Genomic DNA, 25731 nt, shown 5'->3' on the forward strand with positions numbered 1-25731 from the left:
TCAATCTGCTTGTATGTTATATCCCTTTGTCTCACTTTATATCTGGCTTGTCTATTCAGCTCTTTGGGACATTAATCAGCTCTTACCTGTGTTTCAACTGTGCTTAGCAAAACAAATCCCCATTCTTAACTGTGGTCTCTAGACAACATTACTGTAATATAAATAAAATAAAATAAAAAGAAGATCTGGGTAAGGTTATGCTATGATGAAGTGTATGTGCATGCTTGCAAGGCACTTATGTGCAATGATATAGCTATGGCAATACGTTGTATAGGTGGCTGAAACTGCAGCACAGGAAGGGTGAGGCTGCTACAGAGTGAAAGGGTGGGCGAGAGCGAAGCAGGGTGAGTGCAAGTGGGCCAGGCTGTGGTGGAGCAGGACTAGGTGGGCAAAGCTTTGAGGGAATGCAAATGAAGCAACGCTAAGTGAGTCATGGTGGAGCTCAGATTTATTTACATTGAAACTCAGTAGCACATGAAGCTGACCTCCGCAGCCAGCCTGTGGCAAGTCACTGCTCTCAGCCATCCTCCCAAAATAATGAAAAAAACAAGGAGTCTGGTGGCACCTTAAAGACTAACAGATTTATTTGGGCATAAGCTTTCGTGGGTAAAAACCTCACTTCTTCGGATGCATAGAGTGAAAGTTACAGATGCAGGCATTATATACTGACACATGGAGAGCAGGGAGTTACTTCGCAAGTGGAGAACCAGTGTTGACAGGGCCAATTCAATCAGGGTGGATGTAGTCCACTCCCAATAATAGATGAGGAGGTGTCAATTCCAGGAGAGGAAAAGCTGCTTCTGTAATGAGCCAGCCACTCCCAGTCCCTATTCAAGCCCAGATTAAGGGTGTTAAATTTGCAAATGAATTTTAGTTCTGCTGTTTCTCTTTGAAGTCTGTTTCTGAAGTTTTTTTGTTCAATGATAGTGACTTTTAAATCTGTAATAGAATGACCAGGGAGATTGAAGTGTTCACTTACTGGCTTATGTATGTTACCATTCCTGATGTCCGATTTATGTCCATTTATTCTTTTGCGGAGGGACTGTCTGGTTTGGCCAATGAACATGGCAGAGGGGCATTGCTGGCACACAATGGCATATATAACATTAGTGCATGTGCAGGTGAATGAGCCCTTGATGGTGTGGCTGATGTGGTTGGGTCCTCTGATGGCGTCGCCAGAGTAGATATGGGGACAGAGTAGGCAAAGAGGTTTGCTACAGGGATTGGTTCCTGGGTTGGTGTACCCCTCACGTACTGGATCACGATTTGAAAGCCAGTCTCATGGTGCCCGCAGGGGCCTGATTGACTCAAGGGGTTTGAACCCGCTGGGTGGCAAAACAGGAGCCTGCCCCCTAACCCCAGTCCCGGGGTAGGCACGGGCATCCAGGAGACAGGGGCCAAGCACTGGCCGGCTCCAGGTTGTGGGCGCTCCGTGCCAAGGATGGGCTCTGCTCGCGGGCCGTTCCCTGCTTCGATAGAACCTCCCCCCCAACTCAGCCAGGGCTCAGCAGGCTCCGCTGCCCAGCGCAGGCCTGGCCCGAGAGCGGAGTCGAGGATTGGCCCCTCCGCCCGTCAGTCGGGCCTGTGGGCGGGGACAGACCCGGCTCTCCGCCGCGCTGAGACCGCCCGCGGGACTCGTCATCTCAGAGCGACGGCGGCAGGAGGCGGAGGCATGGTCCCCGCAGCTAGCAGCCTGGCCGGGTATCATGGCCGCCGTGGGGGAGTCCAGCCAGCGTCAGCCCGATGCCCACCAGCCGGAGACTCTCGCCGCCCCGGCCGCCAGGGAGGTGCTGAGCGGCGCCCTGCGCTCCCTGCCCAGGCTGACGGGGCAGGTCAGTGAGGGCAGAGCGGTGGGCGGCGGGGAGACCCTGCGTGGGGCGGGCGGCAGTAGTAGTAGCAGCAATAGGTCCGTAGGGCAGGGGGTGGTGCGAATCCCTGCTGGTAGGGGCATGGGAGGTGGGCCCCGTTTGGGGCGGAGCAGCAGAGTTACAGGCAGGGGGGCATGATGGTGGGGGGAGACAGCAGCTGTCCAGGGAGAGGGGATGAAAGTAGTAACCAGAGGCAGCAGGGGTTGTTCCTGGGGGGCGGGAGATAGGACAGTTTGGGTTTATTTGGTGAGAAATCGACTTGCAATTCATAATCCAGTAAAGGCTCCTTTATTTGGGGGGAGATCCTTTCATCTGGGATTGCTTTCATGGTCGTTTAGTACCTGCTATTACCAAGGATCAAATATCTTGCTGCTGCTTGAGTGATGGATGGTGTACAGACTCTCATCACTACTTCATTTCATATTAACAGCAAAGCAAATGTGTTGCTGTTAACTGTGGCTTTAAAAAAAGTGACTATTGCCTGTGAAGTATATGCCTAAATTTATGAATTTATTTATGAAGGAAATATTTTTCCTATGACAAAGTGTGTAGATTTTATCACACACAACAGGTTAGTATGAATGTCATCCACAAACCATTAAGTAGTCCATTATAACTTGGGGAAAAAATGATCAGGACACTTGACGTTAGAACTACTTAGACTTTTGGCTTGACTTTGCTGCTGTGGGGCATGAGCAAGTTTCTTTGAGCCATATTTTTAGAAGTGGCTTCAGTTTTGGGGTGTTTAAGATTAAAAATCTAGGGCCTGTTTTTAGAGGTGAGGAGAGCCCACTGTCATTAAGTAGTGATATTACAGTAGTGCTCAGAGGCTGTGATCAAGATCAGGGTCCACAGGCAGACACAGTCCTTGCCTCAAATTGTTTACAATCCCCCCAAAAATCCCAGTCCTGTGAGCTCATGAGTACCTCTCTTGAAATCAGTGTAACTTCTCAAATTTGTGAAGTTAAATCATGCACAAGTGTTTAGGGCCCAAGATTAGAAGATACGTCTGAAGGGAGAGGGAGAGAAATATATATACAACTTCAAACATTTTCTTAATCTTTTTGTAAAGTAGATATCTACTTTCCCCAACTATTCCTCAGACTAACCATTAAACATTATCTGACGTTTTTTGGTATTGGCAAAACCAAGTCTCCTCTCTTGCCATTTCAAGTGGGTGCTGCAGCTACTGTGCACCTTTAATAATCAGACCATAGTTATCGAAGCACTCAAATATTGAGGCACCCAAAATAAAGGGTCTGAAAACTTGGGCCTTAACCTTTATGTATCTCAGTTTTTCCCATCTGTAACAACACTTGCCTATCTCTCTAATAGGAATGCTGTGTGGATTCATTAATGTTTATACAGTGTTTAGAGGTGGTAAAGTGCTAAGTATTAGATGTATCAGGCTAGCCTTACACAAAAGCCTCCCTTTGTATTGTGGACAGCATTTTCCATAATTCTTCACTAATCACAACAACTGAGTGGGTGAAGAAAAAAAAGTATGGTAATATGCATATAGCAGTGGTCATAGAACATAAAGAGCACTGTTCCTTTTGTGCTTCTCAACACTGCAGAAATGTCGACCTCATATATAAAAAACAGGAGCTGGCACATATACATAATGTAAACTAGGTACCTGATGCTAAAGATGACACACCCTATGTAACAGCTTAAATCCTTGAACTTAATGTTCTTTTAAAAATAGTTAATCTCTGTCCCTTATTCAGTACTTCACTGGTTACCCGAAGCTTGGCTACTTATAGGGCTGCATTTTAGATTCTGGGCCTAGTAGTACATGTGTAGTAAGGACCACATGCTGATTTCATAGAATTTAATGACAGTGGTTTGCTTCCACAACAGGGGTAGCTTGTCTAAAAATTGCTAGTCTGTTGATGTTGTTTCGAGCCATAGGGATATCCATTGTGATGGAGTGACTTAAAGTCACCGTCAACTGCAACAAAATAGATGTCAGCCAATGCTAGTATAGTAGTTGCAGAAACTACAGCATTTCAGTCCATCACAGTCCTTACAAGTACTGTTAAGGCAAGAGGAAACATTACTATGACAGATTAATTTGCTTATTCAGTATTTATTAGTGTCGGCTCTCTGTGAGCTGAGGAGTGAAAACATTATATACATACAAAAAAAGTGTAAATTAGGTGAAGATAGGGGTTAGTCTTTACTCGGGACTAAAGCATGACTATGAATAAAAGAAAATTTTGCTAAGTTTCTGCACTTTGAACTGCTTAAATAGGAGCTACAAAATATCAAGTGAAGCATACAACTGTTGCTGTGACTATTTGAAAAGAGGGATTGTTGAGGGAACGTTGAGGAGTACTCTTTTTAATCTATAATATGTGGTATATGTACTCCCACTGACACTTAGCAGACACTATAAGTAACAATATCCAAAATAATGTGTACTGTATACTTTTTTTATGGAAACATTGAGCACAAACTGTGTGTATGCATGTATGCCTGATTGGCACCATAGATGTAGATAAATAATCTCATGAGCTAAATAAAATGTACATTAAGTTTCACTTGCTTAGGTAAATAAATGTTCAAAATGAGCATGCTTACCAAAACATGAATTTTCCTGATACGGTATGTGCAGGTTAAATACCAAAAAGAATAAAATCTTGCTTTAAATATATCTAAAAATACTTGATATTATATCTAGCTGAACCAAAAGATGGAAAGCTTGAACCTGTTGTGACTTTGTTGTTAGTTTTTAGAATTTTGATGCTGAGTAAGAAGAAAAATACAGACTCATTATTTCACTAGTTTTTCTGCCGCTATAAGAATTGGTGAGTCCCCCATCTCCTTTCCCATGTATTGGCTTGTGCTCTGATCTTGCACATTTACTCAAGCAGAACAGGAATGGGAATGCTGCCTGCTTAATGATGCAGGATCAGGTTCATATTTTGTTTAGATAGAACACTGTTATTGTGGTTCTTGTTTTCACTGCTAATATGTAAAGTAGTTTAATATTTGACTGCTTTGCCTCGCAATGTATTGCTAGCATTCTGTTTACTTTATTCACATTTGATTCTCCCTATGTATGTTGTACTTTGAAATGATGAGCAAAAATACATCTAATCTTCAATTGTCAGCCCTTTAAAAAATTTATCTTGAAATCCTCAAGAACTAAATATATGTTCTGTTTTCTTACCCACATTTGATGCCATTAGCTGGCCCCTACTTTTGGGATGGGGAGATATGTTAAAGGTATTGTGCTTCAGGCATGCAAACTCATAATCATCTATCTAGCTATAGTCTAATTTTCTTTTTAAAAACTGGGAGCTTGCACTATTTGTGAGCATCATATTGATCAAGCAGCACAAGTATGTGAATGAATTAGGAATTCTGGACCTGATTCTGAGTGTCACTGAGTCATGTAACCCCTGTAGATTTAAATAGGAATTATGCCTAAGTATAGAGCTCTTCATTCACTTTTGGGGAGTCTTTAATGCCTTATTTGGTTGGAAAACAACCTCTTTGGCTTTGGTGGGAGTTGCCAAGAGCTTGCTATTTCTCAGGATTAGGCCCTGTGAGAATAACAAGTTTTATTGACACAAAAATAGAGGTGGAAATGAAGAGCATTCATGTATTTCATTAGTGATTATTAACAAAAAGTTTAGTAGTGTAAAATGAAATTATTTTTATAAACATGCACATTGATTAGAGGTTTAATAGATGCAGTTTCTAAAAGCTAACTTCAATATGTGCATAATCTGTAAATTGTACATCATTGTTTTCGCTAAGGAGTATAATCTCATGGAATTTGTTTATGTAGTATGAGTTTGCAATGGTTCAGTTGCATAGAAAGTTAAACTTTGATTTTGAAGTAGGTTTCATGGGGTGGAGAAGGTCCTGCTGCACAGTCTGCATTTTGCGTAACCTAGGGTTTGGTAAAGATTATTTATTTATGTAGGCTTCTTGCAAAAGAAAATGTAATTTAAATTCTCTTTAGACTAAAACCTGATCTGGAAGAATGCTTAGTGCCCACACTTCTCAGCACACCTCAGAATCAAGGCTATAGTTTATTTTAACATACTGGTAATTAAACACACATTTTACCTATTTTTGTTCCACTGTTTGCAAAGCAATAATCTCTATGAAACAAGCATATTGGTGGCTTTGTTTTGTCACTAGCTATGCTGTCAAACCAGCTAAAATAAAAGCAAACTACAGTAATAAGAAACAAACAAAATATTTTATTGTAACTGTTGATAGAAGCTGATTGGATAGACTGACTTAACTCTTGACAGAGATTAAAAGGCTAAGTTAATGCAATAAAAATGGCATTGATTAACTAAAGAGTAATTTTAAAAAAAATCAGACTTCATGCAAACATACACAGTGATTTATTTGAGGAGTGTCAGTTACAATTGAAGTTTCAATGCAAGACTAACATTTTTAAACTATTCTTCTTCTCCCACATAAAAATGCAGTCAACGGGCTGAGAATTTTTGTTACCCTGTAGAAGTCCCATATACTTCTATGACATTCTGTAATACAGAATAATGATGTAATTTTTGTGATGATGCTTGTTTGCCCTTTTGAAGCTTAACCTTGGAGATGATGTGGTGAAAATTGTAATCGATTGGAGCAAGCTTCAAAGTACTTCGGCACTCCAGCCTACGTTGCTCTTTAGTGCACTTCAGCAACATATTTTATATTTGCAGGTAAATATTTTATTGGACACTTTTAAATGCTGATCTCTTTGGTCACGTTTAATGTAGCTAGATTATATACACTGCATAATTTCAATTGTTTGATTTAGTATTGAAGTATTTAACTTGGGAAGCATGCAAATATATTATACATTTGGGATTCCTCTACACTTCATAGGTTCTCAAACCTGTTATCTTACAGAGTTGTCAGAACAGTTGTGGGAATAGCCTACCGGACCACTATGGGTAAGCAGATTGAACAAATGCAGCCCCATTGATTTCTAGACTTGCATTGTAAATTCAATACATTTCCATCTATGGTGGGTTATAATTAAGCAATAAGTCACGGCAGGTGTGTGTCATGCTATGATAATGATTCCATGCCTTGGGTGAGTTTTGAGGCTCATGGAGTGCTTTCAGTGGTTCAAGAAGTGGCATTATCCCAGCATGACACATCCTGGAGTGTCTTACTGCAATTAAACATATTTTCAGCATAGGTTTTAACAAGAAAGTAATTTCTTTGACATTAATGTCTCATTTTGCCAAGTAGCCAGTCACTGCATTTTTCTTAACTATTTGAAACTTTTTGGCCCTATCAGAAGTAGCAACTACACTGTAATTTAGTTGTGATTTTTTTTGGGGGGGGGGGGGTTGGTTTTGGGTTTTTTGGACAGTCAATAGCTAAACAGAATTGAGCCCTTGCCGCTTCGTGGTCTGACATCTGAAGAAGGTGGTGATTTGAATACATTTCAATTTTTCATTTTATCTGTTCAGTAAATGATTCCAAGCGTATTGTATTTGGGGGGATGGGGTAACATTAGAGGAACTTGTTAACTTGCTAGTCTACAGGATAAAAAAGGGCCTTTGTTTTACACATCAAGAGTCTTTAATATGACAAACAAAAAAAGACAAAATGCAAGATTAAAAGCAAGTAAAAATTACTTGCTGTCTCCTTAAATTTAGACATACTAATTTCATTCCTTTTCAGGAAACTAGACTGGTAGAAATTGTCCTGTTTATAAGTAATAGTTAATCCTAGTTTTGTAGGGGAGAAAGAAGCTATAAAATTCAGGGAAGACTTAAGAGAGTGTGTGGGGGAGGGGGGGGAAAGACATGTAGTACAACTTATTTTTTTGATAGGCTTTTGTTTTTACATCTTGTGCAGGAACATCCAGTAGAATGATAAGCATTTATTTTGCTGCTACGGCTACCAGTGCTTTCTCTCATTTAATTTCGTAATATAAGTAGATAATCAGCCATATCAAGAAAAGCATGATTGTTCAGCATAACACCTATATATATTTCGTGTCTGTGTTGTCTCATACACTTTGGGCAACTGCAGTTTCAAGTGGAGAATCTCTAGTGATGTAGTGATAAAGTAAGGGCTTTACAGAGTGAGAGCACTGGCTCTCATGTTAAGGAGGAAAAATACTAAGCCTAGTGTTCTGAGTAGGCATCTGAATGACATGTTAATTAAGTGTCATTGGTGGCGAAGGCTGAAGCTTTGATTTGGTTTATAACAGATGAGCAGCAGACAGATTTGCTCAGACATTTTGGATTTTTTTCAATTTCTCATATACAAACATGTAACAGGCTGTGGTCATAAGGGCATAAAATTTGGAAGTACTATATTTTTAGTTTTTTATTGGATTGTATATTAGGTTGATATTATATGGTGTCTCAAATTATTTTAACCAGTCTATTTTAGAAATTGTAATGAGAAGCGTGTTGCCATTTTGAACCCTATCATGTATCCTTTTTTGTTTCAGCCTCTTTTAGAAAAACTCCAGTCAGTGATTAAAGAGGAAAATATAGTCCCTGTTGAAGATGCAGATAAAACTGAAGGCAAGAAGTTGGATACAAATTCAAAGTTATCTGATAGTACCTCACAGATAGAAGAAAAATATACAAGTTATGATTCAGGAGATCTGAAAGAGGCTCATATTAATTTTGACTCAGAGGTGGTCCAGATAAAAGCTGGAAAAGCAGAAGTAAGTGACCATCTTGCCTAGATTTGAGAAATGCCCTTTCTTTCATTTTGAATTACAACAATGAAATAGATACATGTCACCATGTTTATTACCTGCAGATTGACAGGAGGATATCAGCCTTCATTGAGAGGAAACAAGCTGAGATCAATGAAAATAATGTCAGGGAATTTTGCAATGTTATTGATTGTAATCAAGGTAATTATCCAACCAGAGTTTAATCTTCCTAGAAATTTAAACATTATTTTTGTTTTAAAATGTCATTTATATTTAAAAAACAAACTTAACTTCATTTTTAAAATAAAGACCATTCGTAAGTGCGATGTGGATAGACAAAATGCAGAGATTACTCTCCCAGAACTAGTCTGATCTTTCTAAGTTTCATGGAGTCCATACTGATGAAGAGGAGCTGTTACTATATTTTAAAAACTGCAGAGTCTATAATCAGATGCCCTCATTAATGTGAAGATACTTACTTTATGAAGTTATTGTAATTGTTGACTTTAAAAAGGAACACTAAATTAAGTTAATGCAGGAGAATTGCAGTGCAATTAATGTCTTACCAATTGTATATTGAAAGTCCAAACTTAGAGAAGTATAATGTTAGTTTGATTAAAAGAGAATATATTTCATTGTAACTTATTTAAATTACTAGAGGGTTGAATTAAAAGAAAAAATGTGAAGGGTCTTAAGTCAAATTGTTTGTTTTTTAAATGTGTCCTACTTAAACACTCAGTGATAATATCCAGAGCAAAACAATTATAGAAGTGTTTTGAAGAGACTTATTTATAAATAAGGAGTAAAATACTGCAGTTTTCCTATGTCTTCTAGTATCTTCCCAGTATCTGTTTACCCAAATATCACAAGTAATTGTTGGGCATGCTATGTTTTTGAGCTCAAAGATCACTGTTTTATAATTTCACAAGTGTTGGAATGAAAAGAACATTCTAAAAAGTTAGACAAACATTAAAGGTTAATAGACTGTTTAAGAGGTGCTAGATAATAAAATGTCACTTTTTAAAGTTATATTAAGTAAGCTTGCATGCAGAAGAGCTGATTCTAGAACTTCTCTATGCTCATTTTATTATAAAACATTAATATAGCTCTAAGTACATGGACAAGAATAAAATACAAATGCTAGAATATGAAAGGAAATGAGAGATGGGCTCTGTTCTTGGCGGGGGACGGGTGCTAAAATTTTACAAGCTACAAAACTACTACTATTAATAATAATGACAAGCCACAAGACATCAATATAGATAAGGGAAAGTGGAACAAGATGCTACACTAAGAAGGATTCTTGGAAGAAACTAGCTTTAAGGAGGGACTTGAAGAAGAGTGAGAAGGGTTTATGGGCAGAAAGAGAGAAAACCAAACCTAAAGTAGGAGTTGAAAGAAAAGGCAGCAATAAGTAGAAGATATGGAGAAACAAATGGACCAAGGAGATGAGGACAATTAGAACACAAGTAGATTGGAACGGATTATGGTTCTAATCCTGCAAACGTTTACACATATGAATAATTTTATACAGGTGAGTAGTCCCATTGAACTCAATTGGTCCACTTGTGTATAAGTGTTCACAGGACTGGGGCCTAGGCCTTTCATACCTTGGAGGAAGAGGAATTTAAATTTGATGTGCCAAAAGCCAAAAAGCCAGTGGTCAGAGCATTTTAATTTACAAATATGTACTTAAGGTCTCTCTCTTTTTTAAAAAAAATTTCCTTAGAGAACAGCTGTGCCAGAACAGATGCAGTTTTCACACCTTATCCTGGATTTAAGAGTCACGTAAAGGGTAAGCAGTAATTAGCTAATATCTATGTACTTTTGTCTTCAAAATATATTTGCCACAATCTGGCATTGTCCCCACCTGGACAATGTTCATCAAATGTGGCTCAACTGAAATGTGTACATTTTTGTATAGAACATTAAAAATATCATTGAAACGTTTGTATTGACTTTCAGTCTAATAAAAACAGTTTTGAATCATTCCCCCTGCAAAGTTTCCACCCAAAAGCCAGCAGCATGGTGCTAGTGCATGAGAATCTAAAGGTGTGTTTTACTACAAGCAAAAATAAACTAGTCTGTCTTCATTGTCTGAGATGAAAGATTTAAATAAAAGAAAGAAACCAAAAATCCCAGTTTGTAGGTGAAAAATTTAAGAATTATTTGCATTTAACATTCTAAATTGGTTTTAGCAACATAGCTAAGGAATTGATTTTTTTAAAAAAATTATGAATGTCCCTCTAACCAAAATAGTTGTATTGAAATGGGAGGCAAGCCCAGCTTAAGTTATAATTACAGAATTATTGTACTGCAAGGCTTTACATTTTCTTCATTACCACAGGGATTGCTCAGCTATTAAACACTCCTTCACTTGCTGCTGAGTGGGCATTGCCAGATGAGGAAGAAGAGACTGCTCCAACCATCCTGAATGGAAGGTTTTGATCTCTTCTCCATCCCCACTCAGTTCCTTGGCCAATGTTGTGGGAGGTCTTAAACCCTTGCCATCTCCTCCCAGTACTGTTCTGCTAATGGAGAGGGTACAGCAGCACTGCATGGGAGGGGACAACCCAGCGAGCAAGGTTTTCCCCCAAAAAAATCTCAAAAGGGGGGAGAACTGGGGAAAAAACAGGAAAAAAAGGTGTATAAAATAATCCTTATACTCTGTCTATTTAGGGAATTATATGGTCCCCATCACTGTAGTATCTGAACACCTCAGAGTCTTTAATATATTTATTCTCCCAACACCACAGGAGGTAGAGAAGTACTGCTGTCCAGGCACAAAGAAGCTAAGTGCTTTGCCAAAAGTCACACAGGAAGTCTGGAAGAGCAGGGAATTGACCCAAGATCTCCCAAGTGCTGAAACTAAGTGTGCAAAAATGTGCCTGTTCATTGCTGTCTAGGCACATGTACAACTTATTTGAAATACAACAATAAAAGTACCCCCCCTCCTGAAAATTGAAAGTCTACCTGTGCTACCCACTCAAACACCCTTTTAGAAAAAATCTAGGATAATACAGTAGATTAGCGTCATAGCATGTTGCAAAGCTTAATCATTGTCTGTTGTGCCAGGAGGAAGATTGGAGAAGTGAGGCCCAGCGTTAAGGTCCCTTCCTTTTTAAACCTGAGGCTGTTAGTTGAAGTGTCTTGAGTTCAGCACAGTATTATAGAAAAGGTTGCCCAGACCCATACTGTTCAGACCTTTTGATAGGTGAAAAGCAGCACATTTATTTGCACCTGGAAAAGAATTGGAAACAAAGACAATGCAGACTCTGGAGCACAAGTGTAACATGCTCTCTGCTTGAAATGCTCAGTAAGCCCACAGTAGCATGCTGCACCATCTGAAGTTTCCTGAATGGTGTTCAGAAACAGCACAGTGCAGTAAGACCACCCGGAAGAATGGATAATGTTGTTTGTCAAAGTCCACACAGATTGGTCAAGAGATTTTGACTTGGTTGGAAAAAAGCATGCTTGGCCACAGCTATCTGAGCGTCCAGAAGCAGCGAAGGATCCAACCAGACTTCCAAGTTGCAAACCCAAATAACAAAACATTGAGAACTCCTTTGCTAATATTTCTGCTAATTCTTGTAATTGTTTCTCCTTCTATATTCTACTTGTTAACATAGTGGTAGTTGTAATGCAGCCCATAATGTTAGGTCATGGCTTTTTCTTGACTTTTCTTCCCACTCACACTAGCTCTAGCCAATCATTAATTTAGATTGGATGTTATTTGTTTTTCAGCTACTAATCTAACCATTGCTGTTATTGAGATTAGCAGCTAAAAGACAAATAAAACTTGACTCAAAACATTCTTGAATGTTTGCCATATGAAAGTGTGAAGAGAAATTGCCATTTGCCTCAGATAAAGAGAAATTAAAGCTTTGAGTTATTTTTATCCATACCTAATTTTTAGTTAGCCAGTATACTTTAAGAAATGCATTTTATTGAACCTCTATTCTTCAATGTCTTTGGGACTTTCATCACATTAAAAGTTGTAGTAAAGTTAGCTTGGTTATCACAGGGAAGTTAGTAAAACTACTGTACTAAAAAAAATTGATTAAAAACATTTTTATTACATTATTACTTAAATGAAAAAGTTCTTGATATGAGAAGAACTGACTACGTGTGCATATGTGGTAATCGTGTAACCTCTTTTAACCTAGTTTCTAGAGTTGTAAATACCTATGGTCCCCAGACTAGATCTGAAGGAACACATGGGTCCAATCATAAAGCAAGTATCCTGCTTCGTGACTGTGGAAACCAAGCAGTAGAGGAAAGACTGCAAAACATTGAAGCTCATTTACGGTTACAAACAGGTTTGTACCACATGCTTTAATTGTGTGATTAATATATTCGATTGTACAGTAATTATCACTAATATCGTACAGTTAGGCAAGGTTTCAGGTTCAGTCTGTGACTGTGGATTGCATGCTTTTCAGCACATCTCTGTAGTAGTAGGTGGCAGAATTTTCTCTATAAGGGTCAGGCCAGCTGAAACACTGCAAGGTAAGGTAAGCTAACTCAGTCTCAACTCAGTTCCTATCCATCTCTGCTCAACTCCTGGCCAAGTCAACAGCCCTGGGAAAAGCCTCAAGTTCATCTTTCTCCTCTCTTAGCAACTGCACAGGAAATCTCCAGGTGTCACAATGTGACCTGCTTTAGACACCCACTCCCTGCTTCTTGTTTCAGAGGAGTAAAAGGGGCAGGGGGGAAGATTTTTGCAGGGTTGTTCTCTGCTCACCAGCAGTCAGAGTAGCTCTCTCCTAGCACTGCTGTCCTTCTACTACCACTGCAGTAAAAGACAGCAGCGCTAGGAGGAGTGAGAGGGGAGCAGTTTTAAATAACAGCTGCTGAGCAGAGAGCAGCCTTGAAGGAAGAAAGCTTTATTCCCTGCCAAAGCTTTCCCAGCCATAAGGGGAAACGGAGGAAAAACTATTTGAAACCCTGACCAGGACTTGCTATGACGTTTTGTGACTGGCTTCCCAAATACGGTCTGTGTGTGCTCCAAAAGTAGAGAAGTGTGGAGAAGTAGAGAAGAAAGTTAAAGCTCAACGACAGCTTTAATACTTATTTCAATGCTGCCTTGGCAAGGGTTGGGCTAGATTCTTTAATGGAATCAAATCAGAGCTGGAACTGATGTAAGGTAAAGATGTGGATGGGCAGCCAATAGAGGGAATAAAAGCATGGTGGGGCCACATTAGTTACTACTTTGAGAAAAAACAGGATTAAATATGTCTCCAGGGTACCACACATATATTTACCTTTCATCCTGAAAGCTGCTACTGGGCTAAATACTTACATAGCAATCTATAAATTGGAGTACTATAAAATCTGCCTCATCATGTTGCATGTTTTTTTATGGTCAGTTCTGTTTAGTACATGGACGAGACAGCTGAGTCATAGGCCAAGACGCTGTGGTAAAATCCCAGGAAACAGCAGGCTGTCTTTCTCAAACACTTCTTCTCCCCCGACCTTGCTCCCCCGCAGTGAATTAGGCAACTGTCGTCAGGACACCTGTTCTTTCATTTCTAGTGGTGAATTCCCTCCAGTGCAGTTCTAGATATCTATGTTGGACCCATAGGTGACCGGTCACCACCTGCTCTCTGCTGATGGCCGTTAGCTGCGTCCTGTTTGAAGTGGTGATGCTTGGTGCACTACCACATGGGATTGTAGGTTTCCACATAATCAGTAGAATGGTGGTGCATGAGGTGCCTGCTAATGTCTAGTTGCACATGGGCAGCTATCAGAAGGAACAGAAGATTAATGAATAGAGTAAAATACATGCTACTAACTAATGGGTTTGCCTTTTAAAATTTACCAGTATTAAGTCTCCTGTAGCCTACTGTGTGGGGTTTTTTTGTTTTAAATCCTAGATGCAACATGCATGAAGAGAAAGTTACGTTTCTTTTAGGGTTAATTTTCTTTTTCAAAATCATTGCTGTTCTAAGCTATAAGGGTTTTAGAACTAAAGTATGCCTCAAAAAATCCATTTGTCCAATCACCACTAGTGCTTGTCATCAATTTCTGCAGAAGTTACATTCACTAAAAACAATTTCTAGCCCTGGGGATTGGAAAGATAACTTTCACGTGTCATCTGATAGTGGGTTTTTTTTCCAGAGTCTGCAGACAGCTCCAGTACCTCTGCTCATAGCTCTGCAGACAGTTCCAGAACCTCTGCACACTAGTCAGTATGACTGCTGCTTTTCAAAACACTGCTAGCTTCAGTTTCATGTTCCTGCATTTTTGTGAAGCAATGAGACGGAGGCAGGGACTAGAGTTACTGAGGCACCAATCCCCCTCCCCCCCCCCCCCAAAAAACCCACATAGGAGAAGGGTAAAGAAGCTGAGACTCCTTCTTTGCAGCTGCAGAATGGAAAGTGGCAAATCTTATCCCTCCCACTAGGTAGAGAGGATGGAATTTTAAATTCACCAGACATTGGAGGCTAATGAATGAGCTTCCATGCAGGGTCCAGGAACAGCACCTTAGTTCCAGCAACATTTCCTCTCCTGGCAACTGAACAGGGCTTGGCTTCTCATCAGATCATATTGGTTACCCTTCCCCCTCCCACCTTTTTCATCTCATCTTCTGGCTAGTAGGTGAATTCTTCAAGCCCTACTATGAAGTTTAAGCTTATAGTAATGTTAGTTATTCAGATGGTTTCCTGACTCTTCCTATTTGGACTGTTATATCAAGGTGGTCCAGTACCTAGAGATATTTATCAGAGAATTAAAAAGCTTGAAGATAAAATTCTTGAGTTGGAAGGAATGTCCCCTGAATATTTTCTATCTGTGGTAAGTAATTCTCTCTAACTTCCATTATTCAGCACACCTAAATGTGTTTGGTGCTTTTTGTTTTCTTAAATCTTTGATATAGGAAATAGATCTTATGAAGTTATATTGGTAGATACTATTTTGATAGTTGCATGAACATTTTTTTCCATAGAAATATGAAATTTCTAAACTACAAAAACTTATGATTTTCATTCAGGTGACGATGTCTTGCTTTTATACACAATATGATTACATTTTAATGACCATAGAGAATTAGTGTCAAGAACTGGTGTGAGAAACAGCGCTAATGCCAACTCAGTGTTTTTTTGCAAGTGACAGGGTTTCAGGAGATGCTGGAACTCCTTTCTCAATGACACGAGAAGTTTCAGCGCCCTCGCAGAGCCAGTCCCTTCTGATCGCTGTTCTCACAGGAGGGGAAGGAGGAGGAGAGAGAGCAAAGAGCCATGCAGCTCAAGGCGGTTCCACTCCCTCCTGTGAGAAAGATGGACAGGATGATACCTCTGTTCCTCCCCCTCCCAATCTGCCAGCTTGTGAAGGGGGAGAGGGGACCCTGCTGCAGCTTCCCCAAGCCTGGGAGAGGGGTGTGAAGAACCCCAGGAGGAGCAGAAGTAAGGCTAATGTGGGGAACTGAACTGAGGGGGACTGACTAATGGTAGGGGGCCTGACAGGAGCTGAAGTGATGGTGGGAGACAGAATTAATTGCTGGGCAAGTTAGGGGGAGATGGGGGTGAGAGCTTCTGTAGCAGGGGCCAAAATCACCTTTCCCAATGAATTTGGGAGTGTTGGCAAAACTAATTGTCTCTCTTAGTGGGGATTGGCAGGGGGAGGTTCAAAAATCAAAAGAGACTAAAAAAAATCATTTTTCAGACAAAGATTATATTGTGTTTTTTCAATCATGATTTTCGAGCTCTTGAAATTGGCAATACTGGAATAGGGAAGGGATGACAGACAATGGCATGGGAAGAAAGATAAATTGCTTGGAGATTATTTTATGTCGTCCAATGCTTTTTTTAAGCTAGTCTTCAGACCAAATTCTGTCAGTAAGTGTGCATAAGCGGTGAAAGTTGTGTATATTTTTGCCTCTTTCTGAAATATGGAAAATTAGCAAACAAATTTAATGCTTCCCCCAGCAGAACAGTGCATAGTTAAGTAAAAAGAGAGTTTATAGATGCATGAAAGACTCTTGTATTTTTGCACTATATGAAAGGCTTAAACCACAGTGGGAAACAGTTGAACTGGCTTCACAAAAAACTAGCACATGCACAGAGTGAAACTGGAAAAGATGTTTCTCTAATGCCCAGTTACAGAAATCTTATTATTTGGAATATTAGTAGCTAAAAGTTTTGAAATTGATTAGTTTCAAGTTGACTGTCTTTATAAATACATAGAACTGCTATTGAAAGAGATTCAAAACTTCATGTAATATAGGCCTTTTCAGCAAGTGTCTGATTCTGGGATCCAATTCTTTAGTTTAACTCATATTTGAAGTTCCTAGCCAGTAAAACACACATTTGGGCTGCACGTTAAACTTTCAATTTTAATTGATCTTTTTACCCCCCTAGGGGGCTTCAGCTTCCTGTTGGAAATGTAGGAGACAGGAATCTGCTTAGGGTAGAAGCTACAGAGGATGGAGGCAAGTGGCTCAAAAGTGCCCCACCTGAAGGCTCCCTTCTTCAGTAAAGGGAATCCAGGCCACTGAGGAGGCTTGTAGAGGCAGAAATCCTGCATTTCAGAAGGGGGCAAGGGACATTTGTAGGGGACTGAGGAGAAGTAGGTGCCCAACAAGGCCATCTGCCCTGTTTAAGGGGGAACATAAGAATGGCCATACTGGTTCAGACCAGAGGTCCGTCCAGACCCATATCCTGTCTTCCAAAAGTGGCCAATGAACACAACAGATCATCATCAAGTGATTCATCCCATTGCCCATTCCCAGCTTTTGGCAAACAGAGGTTAGGGACACCATCCCTGCCCATCCTGACTAATAGCCATTGATGGACCTATCCTCTATGAACTTAATCTAGTTCTTTTTTTGAACCTTGTTATAGTCTTGGCCTTCACAACATCCTCTGGAAAGGAGTTCCACAGGTTGTCTGTCAGAGAGAGAAGAGCCCTGGGATTCAGCTGTTACCCTGGAGCACTGAGGGAGCTGCTGATGGGGTTGATAGAGAGGGTATACCGAGTGGGCAAAGGAGGGAACCCTGCCTCGGCTCTTACTACATGTTAATTACCTTGGGAAAATGTTTGTTCTTCAGTTCTCCTGCTCTCCCTCCCGTGTCACTAAAATGGACTAGCCCTCTCCCCTGGATTTTCACTTCCTGACTGAATATCTCTCCTAATGACACCAGCAGATGAGGGAGCCTTCTGGTAGAAAGAGTATAACAGCAATACTTTAAATTTTAAATGCAGCCCTACGTTTTTACTTGGATTTCTCTGTGCTGTACATGGAGCTACACCTTGAGACTATTTGGAAATTAAAGGTAGTACAGGAGGGAGCTTTCTGCTTAACATGTTGAGTTTCCCCACACAAAGTGCTTTGGGATCTTCTCTGGGTACCAATAGGTGTTTGGATGGAATTTACGCTAGCAGTGGTACAGCTAGTGTAGGTCAGTGCCTAAACTTCCAGCAGTATATTGGTACTGTGTCTGCATGAATGTTTGCACCATTGATACTAGCAGTGGTGAGAAACACTGGCATGGACAAGGCATCCACTAAATATCAAACTACCCTATTACCTCTAAAGGTGGCCTTCGTTTAGGATATGATTGGGTTATACAGGCTGTGCAGCATAAAGAAGTTTGAGCAGCTTCTGGCTGTTCTCTGGAAAAGCAGTAGGTTGTTTGATTTTTTGCTTGGGATTTCTCCCACCCCTAAAATTCACTTAATTGAAGAGGATTTCTTGGTATCTATGGAATGATGGTCAGCGTTCCCTTCAGTGCTCTGAAGACTTGCTTCTGTATCAGTGATAAAAGAGATCTTGTAGCTTCTAGACTAAGGAATCCGCTGCGGATGCTATATTAATGGTGGTGGATTAGCTACTGGGCCAATAGGGCTTGTGGCCCAGGGCCCCGGAAAAATGGGCACCCCCGCACCACGATCCCACTTGTCGGCTGGAGCGCCAGGCAGGCAGGGCAAGACAAGACCCTGGGGTAGGGGGAAAGTGGGTGGAAGGGGTAGGGAAGGGCCCCCACTTGCTCTGGCCCAGGACTCTACAACACCATGATCTGCCTCTATATATTAAGTCTGTGGTTAATCTTTATTCCCTCTAGAATTTTTCTGGAAAAAGGAGGAAGGTCCAACTACCCCATGTAAGTGCCATTAACTTTTACTTACCTTAATTTATGAAATGCTTATAACTACAGAGTAGTTCCACATTTTACTACAGTATTGTCAAAGTGCACAGCCAGCATAATTGCTTTCTATGGGTACGTCTATACTTACCCGCTGGTTCGACGGCAAGCAATCGAACTTCTGGGTTCGATTTATCGCGGCTTGTCTGGACGCGATAAATCGAACCCAGAAGTGCTCGCCGTCTACTCCGGTACTCCTGCTCGGCGAGAGGAGTACGCGGAGTCGACGGGGGAGCCTGCCTGCCGCGTCTGGACCGCGGTAAGTTCGAACTAAGGTACGTCGACTTCAGCTACGTTATTCACGTAGCTGAAGTTGCATATCTTAGTTCGAATTGGGGGGTTAGTGTAGACCAGGCCTATGTGTAGTTAGCTATATGTTGGGTTACTGAGTTCCCTTCAAATACCAGTTTTTCAGCTGTGTGGTTGTACATATGTTTCAGTGCACAAATTTTAAAAATATTTTAGTAGAAAATCTGTCGAGCAGTAGTGTGTAGCTATTTGAGAAGTCGGATACTTACACTAAACTTTATCTGGTTTTCATCAATTGTTAAAGTAGTTAACCATTGTTTGTTCTGTTGCTGAAGAGTCAAATATTCAGCATTTTTTTGTTCCTGCTAAATTGAGGTAGTTACAAGATCTCTGTAGGTAACGTCAGTTTTCAAATAAATTTCTGAATGTACAGTATTTTCATCTTAGCACTGAAACATCAAGAGTTTCAGTATGGAATGACGACTCCTGTAGTAAAATGTGAAGTTGTGCTTGAACATTTGTGTAGCAATTCCAATGTGTAAATTATTGGGGTTTTTTTCCAAAACAGAAATATTCACTGGCTGAACTTGATGAGAAGATCAATGCACTTAAACAAGCATTACTGAGAAAAACAAATGAAGCAAAGTCCAAGGAGGTTGATGATCTTCTTTGATGAAATTTCCTAAATCTCATCTCGTTTTAACTCTTCTAGACTTATACGAGTACTCTTCACCCAGGATGACTTTAATAATGAAAATAAAGCTTACATATTAACTCTCTCATTTGGATGTTTTTGGAAACTTGCTTTTAATTTTGTAACAGTATTGCCCAAAAAATGTATATCAAGTTCCTTAGGTTGTGTCTTTAAAATGATGAATGCATTGCAAGTAGCATTCTAAAAATCTATTCCCTTCTGTTGTAAAGGAGGATCTACATTATTATTCAGCTGTGAAAAACTGCTTTAATTTAACTGTGCAAAATCTGTATTTCATCTGTGCTTTTCTGGATCAGAGGGAAAAATCTTTTGAATAATAATATTCAAAAGGGCTACCTTAACTAAAATGTTAGTGTTCATGTAAGTAACAAGTAATTTTGTGAAATAAAACAAAATACTTAATGTGTGAGTGAATTTGTCATCTTAGAAAAAGAAATATGGTATCACAAAATCAAGAGTTTGCACAGGAAGAGCAAATTGTGTTGGTAAATGTTTGTCATTTTCTCCCAGGCTTCAGAAATACATACACCCATAATACATCACTAGACAAAGATGTGATTACAGATAAATGATACACATGTGTATAGAGGCAGACTGCACCCACTTTTCAATAGCCCTGTAAAGACTGACCACAATTAGCTAACTAGGATTTAAACACTAAAAAAAAATTTTCTACAGTAGGTATAAACCCATGAGCTAATCTTTTTTTAAATGCTACTTAATGCATTTTTAAACATTCCCTAATCTAGACCAGGCCACTCATTTAATAAGCTGATTAAATGTATGAAGTCAGTGAGAGAAGATGAATGTAGGGCCTTGTCTACACAGAACAGTTTTGGTTTTTTTTAAAATAAACTGCTTTGCATCCACATAAGTGTTTTATTTTTCTAAGTTATCTGGTGTCTTATCCCACATCAATTAAAGCTGCTTTGGAAGTGAAATAACTATTCCCGAATGAGGGTTTCTCCCCCCCCCCCCCCCCATGAGGTTTGTGTGGATGTAACAATATTTTGCTTCTGGAAGCTCTGCCATTGGTATCCCACATGGCATTGCTGCACAAGACTTAATTGTGTGCCCTCTACTGTTTTGAGGTACTCTCTAGACTCAATGTCACTTCCCCTCTTAAATACTGTTACACAGCTGGGTGCACCCTTTGTGCTTCTAACTCATGGCAAGTTCACACAGGCAGAGCCACATACTCATTAGAGCAACCAAGCCTGGACTTGCAGAACAGCAAGTCTAGTGGTTAGAGCGGAGGGGTGGGAGTCATGACACCTGGGGTGGGTGGGGTGTTAAGTGGTTACAGAGGTCTTCCCAGGAGAATCTTCTCCTGGTAGGAAAGATCTCTTTAGAATGTCAGATCCCAAGCCAAAGACCCAGGTGCTGCAGATTGCATTTGGGTTTGTTGGGGCAAAGTCAGCCTGAAACTGCTTTGGAGGGGACCACCACTAATAAGTATTATGTGCTGTATTACAGTAGTGGGACTTGAACAACTTTGTTCCATAGGGGCAAAGCTGCTCAGCTCCCGCCTTCTTGTCCATTAGTCTCTGGTGCGGATGCCATTTTGATCACACTCAGCTCAAAAGGGAAAGATAGTGCTCTATTTTGGCAAACACATTGCAAGGCAATGCAGATTTCTCAGGGCTGCCAGGATAGGTGGTTTTCCCTTCCACTCCTGGTAAATAATAGTGCTGCATATCTTCCTGGTTTGCCCATTCCTTTTGAACAAGACCTTTGCTTCTTGGGGACACATCGCAGGGTAATATCCTCCAACATAAAGCCAGTCTGCACAGGTGCACATGCAGTTACTAACCTGCACACTACCACCCCTTGACTTAGCACTAGTACAGGGGCCCTACAGAAAGGGCTCTCTAAGCACACCCCAGCCTGGGAAGAGCAGATGGCAATGGCATCCCAAAACTGAGGGGGTGGGGGTGAAGCAACTTTTTATAATTATTGTCCCAATAATGGTGCTGTATTTCTTTCTCCCCCCCTCCGCCATCTCTAATGCTATGACCCTGGTAGACAGGGGCCTTATCAGGTGCTTATCTGAAATATCTCCAAATCAAGCAAAAGAAGACATGGAAAATGTTCACTGATCTTGTCCATGCATGTTTTATTGTGGAAAAACTTGGCTGAGACGTTTCATTAAGGTTGAGCTTCCTCCCTGGTTACCGTAGTTCTGTATTGCTCTCTTTTCTCCCCCATCAGCACTCATTGGCTGAGCCCAGAAATGGCACTTCAGGAAAGTGTCCTGCAGAAGTAACTGCAATTTCTTTCTCCATCCAGATTGCTGTGGCTGTCTCCCAACCCATCCAAAGACCATGTTACTGCTAATACAAGTGGAGCAACCTATTCATATTGATGACCATTAGGATCACAGTGCTCAGGGCTGTTTTCTCCATGCTGCTTGACAGTAGTTTAAAAAAATATTTAAATAGTCTCTCTCTGACACAATGAATGAGTCTATTGCCAGGTAGTTAGGGCCCTTCCCTAGAATGTAGGAGATGTAAGTTCAAGTCCCTGCTCCAATGATTAAGTATTTTAACAGGAGAGAGAACCCCACAAGAATACCCTCTAGCCCAGCAATTAGGGCATGCACCTGGGAGGTGAGAGACCCAAAATCCCTACTCTGCAGTAGCCAGAGTGGGGATTTGAACCCAGGTTTCCCACATCCTGAGTGTTCTAACCACTAGGCTACTGAGCATAAAAGAGGCTCCAGCAGCTGTTTTCCATGGGGCTCCAGCCAGTAGAAGTGTGCTTAGGTGGCCTCTGAATACATCTGCTGGATCAGGCCCAGCAGGGAATACCTAGTCCGTGAATCCCACTGGGGCATAGGCATGAATTAGGCACTGAGGTGCTTGGTAGTGTCAGGAATGAGGCTGCTGTGTGCATGCCCTCCTGCAGAAGTTTAGGCTCCTCAGGGACTTTTACTGAGGAAGGTTAAGCAGTAGCTGAACAGCAGTGTTGGAGGTCTAAATTTTGGATTTAAGTGGTTAAAGTGGCAGGTAAGTGCCTAAGTCTGCCTTGTGAATCCCATTCAAGGATCTTCTGTCATAGGACCAGTTCCTCAGTTGATGTAAATAAGTGTCATTTCATTGGAGTCAATGGAGCTATGCCAACTGTCATCAGCGGAGGATTTGCCCATATATATCTGGGAGGGGTAGTGAAGGAAGCAATAAGAGGCTACCTCTTTCCAGCTTACGGCAGCAAGTCTCACTCTAGAATCATCTTTTTGTTGACATTCCTACTCGTGCCAATCTCTCCCCTTCAAAAGGAGTGCAACTGGGGAGTGGGAATTAATGTTGCTTGGAGCATCATTAACTTCTATGCTGTTAAGAGAGGAGCCCCTATCTAGTCAAGAAAGAAAAGGAATATGGTGTGGAACTGCTCACCCAGTCATGCCCCTATCCAAACACACCTGCTTCATACACACTCATGGACTATGATGGATGGGTTTGGCACCCTTCAGCTAATGTTAATTGAAGGGAGCACACAGGCCTATGAATTTAGCATTCTTACATGATTCAGCCCTGGAACCCTTAAAAACAATAGCACCAATTAAAGCATGAAAAATATTGCTGTAAAATAAAAACATTTCCTTTAGAAAACCAAACTGGTTATCTGCGCTCTAGAGCTCAGACAAGGAAATTCTGAATCCAGAAAAGAAAAGAAAAAAGTGTTTTCTTCTATTCCCATTTGTGTTTCAGCCACTTGACATCAACATTAACCCAGTATCACTGCAGAGCAATAGCAGAACAAACATTTTATTCTTACAGAAGCAGAAGATTCTCAGCATCAAGAGTTGACCACAACTTTAAAAAATAAATAAATAAATAAATAAATAAATAAAAGATTTGGTTCAGAATGAGCCATAAAAACTTGATAAAGGAGAATCAATCCTATTTCTTCCTATTACAATTTTTATATTTAATAATCCATAGTAAATTCTAATTATACTAGGTAACAGGTTTTATTTAGTAATTGAATTAGTTACCAGTTACAATAAATGATTACATGTAATTACTTGCTACATTACTACTAAGTTTTGTTATTAAAATTACTTCAAAATATTTGGTAAGTGGGATTTTTTTTTTTACACTATTAAGCATTTCAGTGTAATTTACCATGTGCACAAGATTAGTCAAACAAAATCAGACAATAAAATAAAGCTTAATCTTACAAAACACTTCAGCCTTAAACACCTAAAAGCCAACTGAAACCAAAGCATGGCTAGATGATTGGTACCTGTATCCGAGTTCCCCCTTATAGCAGCCTCTCTTTACATTTAAGATCACAGAACCTAATTTTCAGTCCTTAAAGCGAAGAGGATGTAAAGCCTTTTTATAGCCCCCCCAAACATTAACTTAACCTTTTATAACCAATAAATTGGTTTTATAACAGTCTATAACTAAGCTTAAGGTCGTTCCCAGCATTACTTCCTCAGTGAAATTTACAGGTCAATTATTTTTTTCCAATTTTTAGTACCAGCGGTGATACCTATTGGTAAGATCACATGTTGACTGCAATTTCTGACGGAGGAGGAGAACCAGAGGAAATACTGGTGTTATAAACCAGTGCTAGATTTTAGAGAGAGTAGTAGCCATCTGCAGAGCATCCATCTATGGTTCTATACATGCAAGACCTATTCTATCATAATTTTTAAGGCAAACATTGATTCCATTACTAGATAATAGTACTGCTTACCTATAGTAAAAATATCACTATTGTAAAGAGGCCACATACTGGCACAGACCCAATTAGCCACCAAAAAAAAAAACAGCTGCACATTTTAAAAATGGAAAAGCAACTTCATGTGTCACTGTACACGGATAGCTAGCAGTTCCAGGAGCAACCTCCTTCCCTTCACTGCCAGTAAGACTATTCCTGCCAAAAAGCTGCAGCAGACTTCCAGTCTGTGCTCCCTCTTCTGTTTACAGCTTTTCTGGTCAGTGCAACCAGAGCAAGACCCATACAGCTTATTTGTCATTTAAATAATCAGGGGGGGAAAAAAAAAAAAAAACCTCCACTACTACTACTAAAGGCTAGAGCATCCTGTTCATGGAGAAGCTCACAACAGGGGGATGGGAAGTCCAGGGAATGCCATGACAAAGTTTATTGAATTGCCAGAAAAGCATGCACTCAAATCAGATTAAACCCGGTTAACCATGGAATGGGCAGGGAGTGTGGCTTTCCAATCTTGTTGGGGATCTGCAGAGAAGACCAGATAGGCAGAGACAGGAGACAACCACATGGAGAGATGTCCCCCTCTCTGCAGCCTTGCTGTGACGTCTTTCCCCGACATCATAACTCCAGCAGCAACCATGTTGTCTTTGGCTGCATTCCCTCATGGCTATGCAGTAGCCTCTGTGGAGAGGAAGCCACATAAGTTAATGGTGCTTCTTCCTCCCCACAAAAAGCAAAAGAACATAGCTGGACAGTTGGCAACATGGACTAAGAACACCAGTCCAGGGGGAAGCTCTACTGTATTAGTGCTAGCAGCACTCCCAATTTGGCAGATGCTGGGAAAAGAAAGTATTTTGCAGGGGAACAGAGAAGTGACTAATATTGGTGAATTTACCTCATGCATACTCCTATATGAAAGAGCTGCTAGAAGTTGCTTCATGCATCAATCCCAAGATTCTCAAACCCACAGCTCCACTGAGCTAAATGTGAGTTTTGCCTGTGAAGGGACTGAGAAATCAGACCTATCACGATCACCTTAGCTGCTGAGGCTGTTCTGCATCAGGGTGATGGGGATGACTTTGCTGTAGGAAGATCACCAGATTGGCTAATCTAGTCTGAATGATATTTAACCCCAGGAGATCCTTATTTAGCTAGTAAGTTCTCTGAGGCAGGGACTGTTTCTTATGTTTTTGCCTAGTGCCTAGCACAATAGAACCCCAACTGCCATTGGGGCCCATAGGTGCTACTGTAATTTAACAATAATAAATAATAATAGTAATATATAGGAGAAAATCCTTTACGAATGAGGGTTAATGGGAAAGCAGGTGTGGTTTGTTAACTCACCCAACCTTCAGCATTTGGACACCTGTGGTGAAATTCTGGCCCCACTGATTATATTAATGA

General features: G+C 40.5%; 1 protein-coding gene across 1 annotated transcript; it reads left to right on the forward strand.

Annotated features, from left to right (window-relative positions):
• The first annotated feature begins 1706 nt into the window (after positions 1-1706).
• MBIP (MAP3K12 binding inhibitory protein 1) lies at positions 1707-20005 on the forward strand. Its single transcript, XM_065403978.1, has 9 exons — positions 1707-1832; positions 6443-6562; positions 8320-8541; positions 8640-8736; positions 10265-10330; positions 12702-12854; positions 15233-15330; positions 18597-18635; positions 19495-20005. The coding sequence occupies exons 1-9, from the start codon at positions 1707-1709 to the stop codon at positions 19597-19599; spliced, it is 1026 nt and encodes a 341-aa protein (XP_065260050.1). The 3' UTR covers positions 19600-20005.
• Positions 20006-25731: the final 5726 nt, after the last annotated feature.

The sequence above is a fragment of the Emys orbicularis genome, chromosome 4, assembly GCF_028017835.1.
Source record: "Emys orbicularis isolate rEmyOrb1 chromosome 4, rEmyOrb1.hap1, whole genome shotgun sequence".
Lineage (NCBI taxonomy): Eukaryota > Metazoa > Chordata > Testudines > Emydidae > Emys > Emys orbicularis.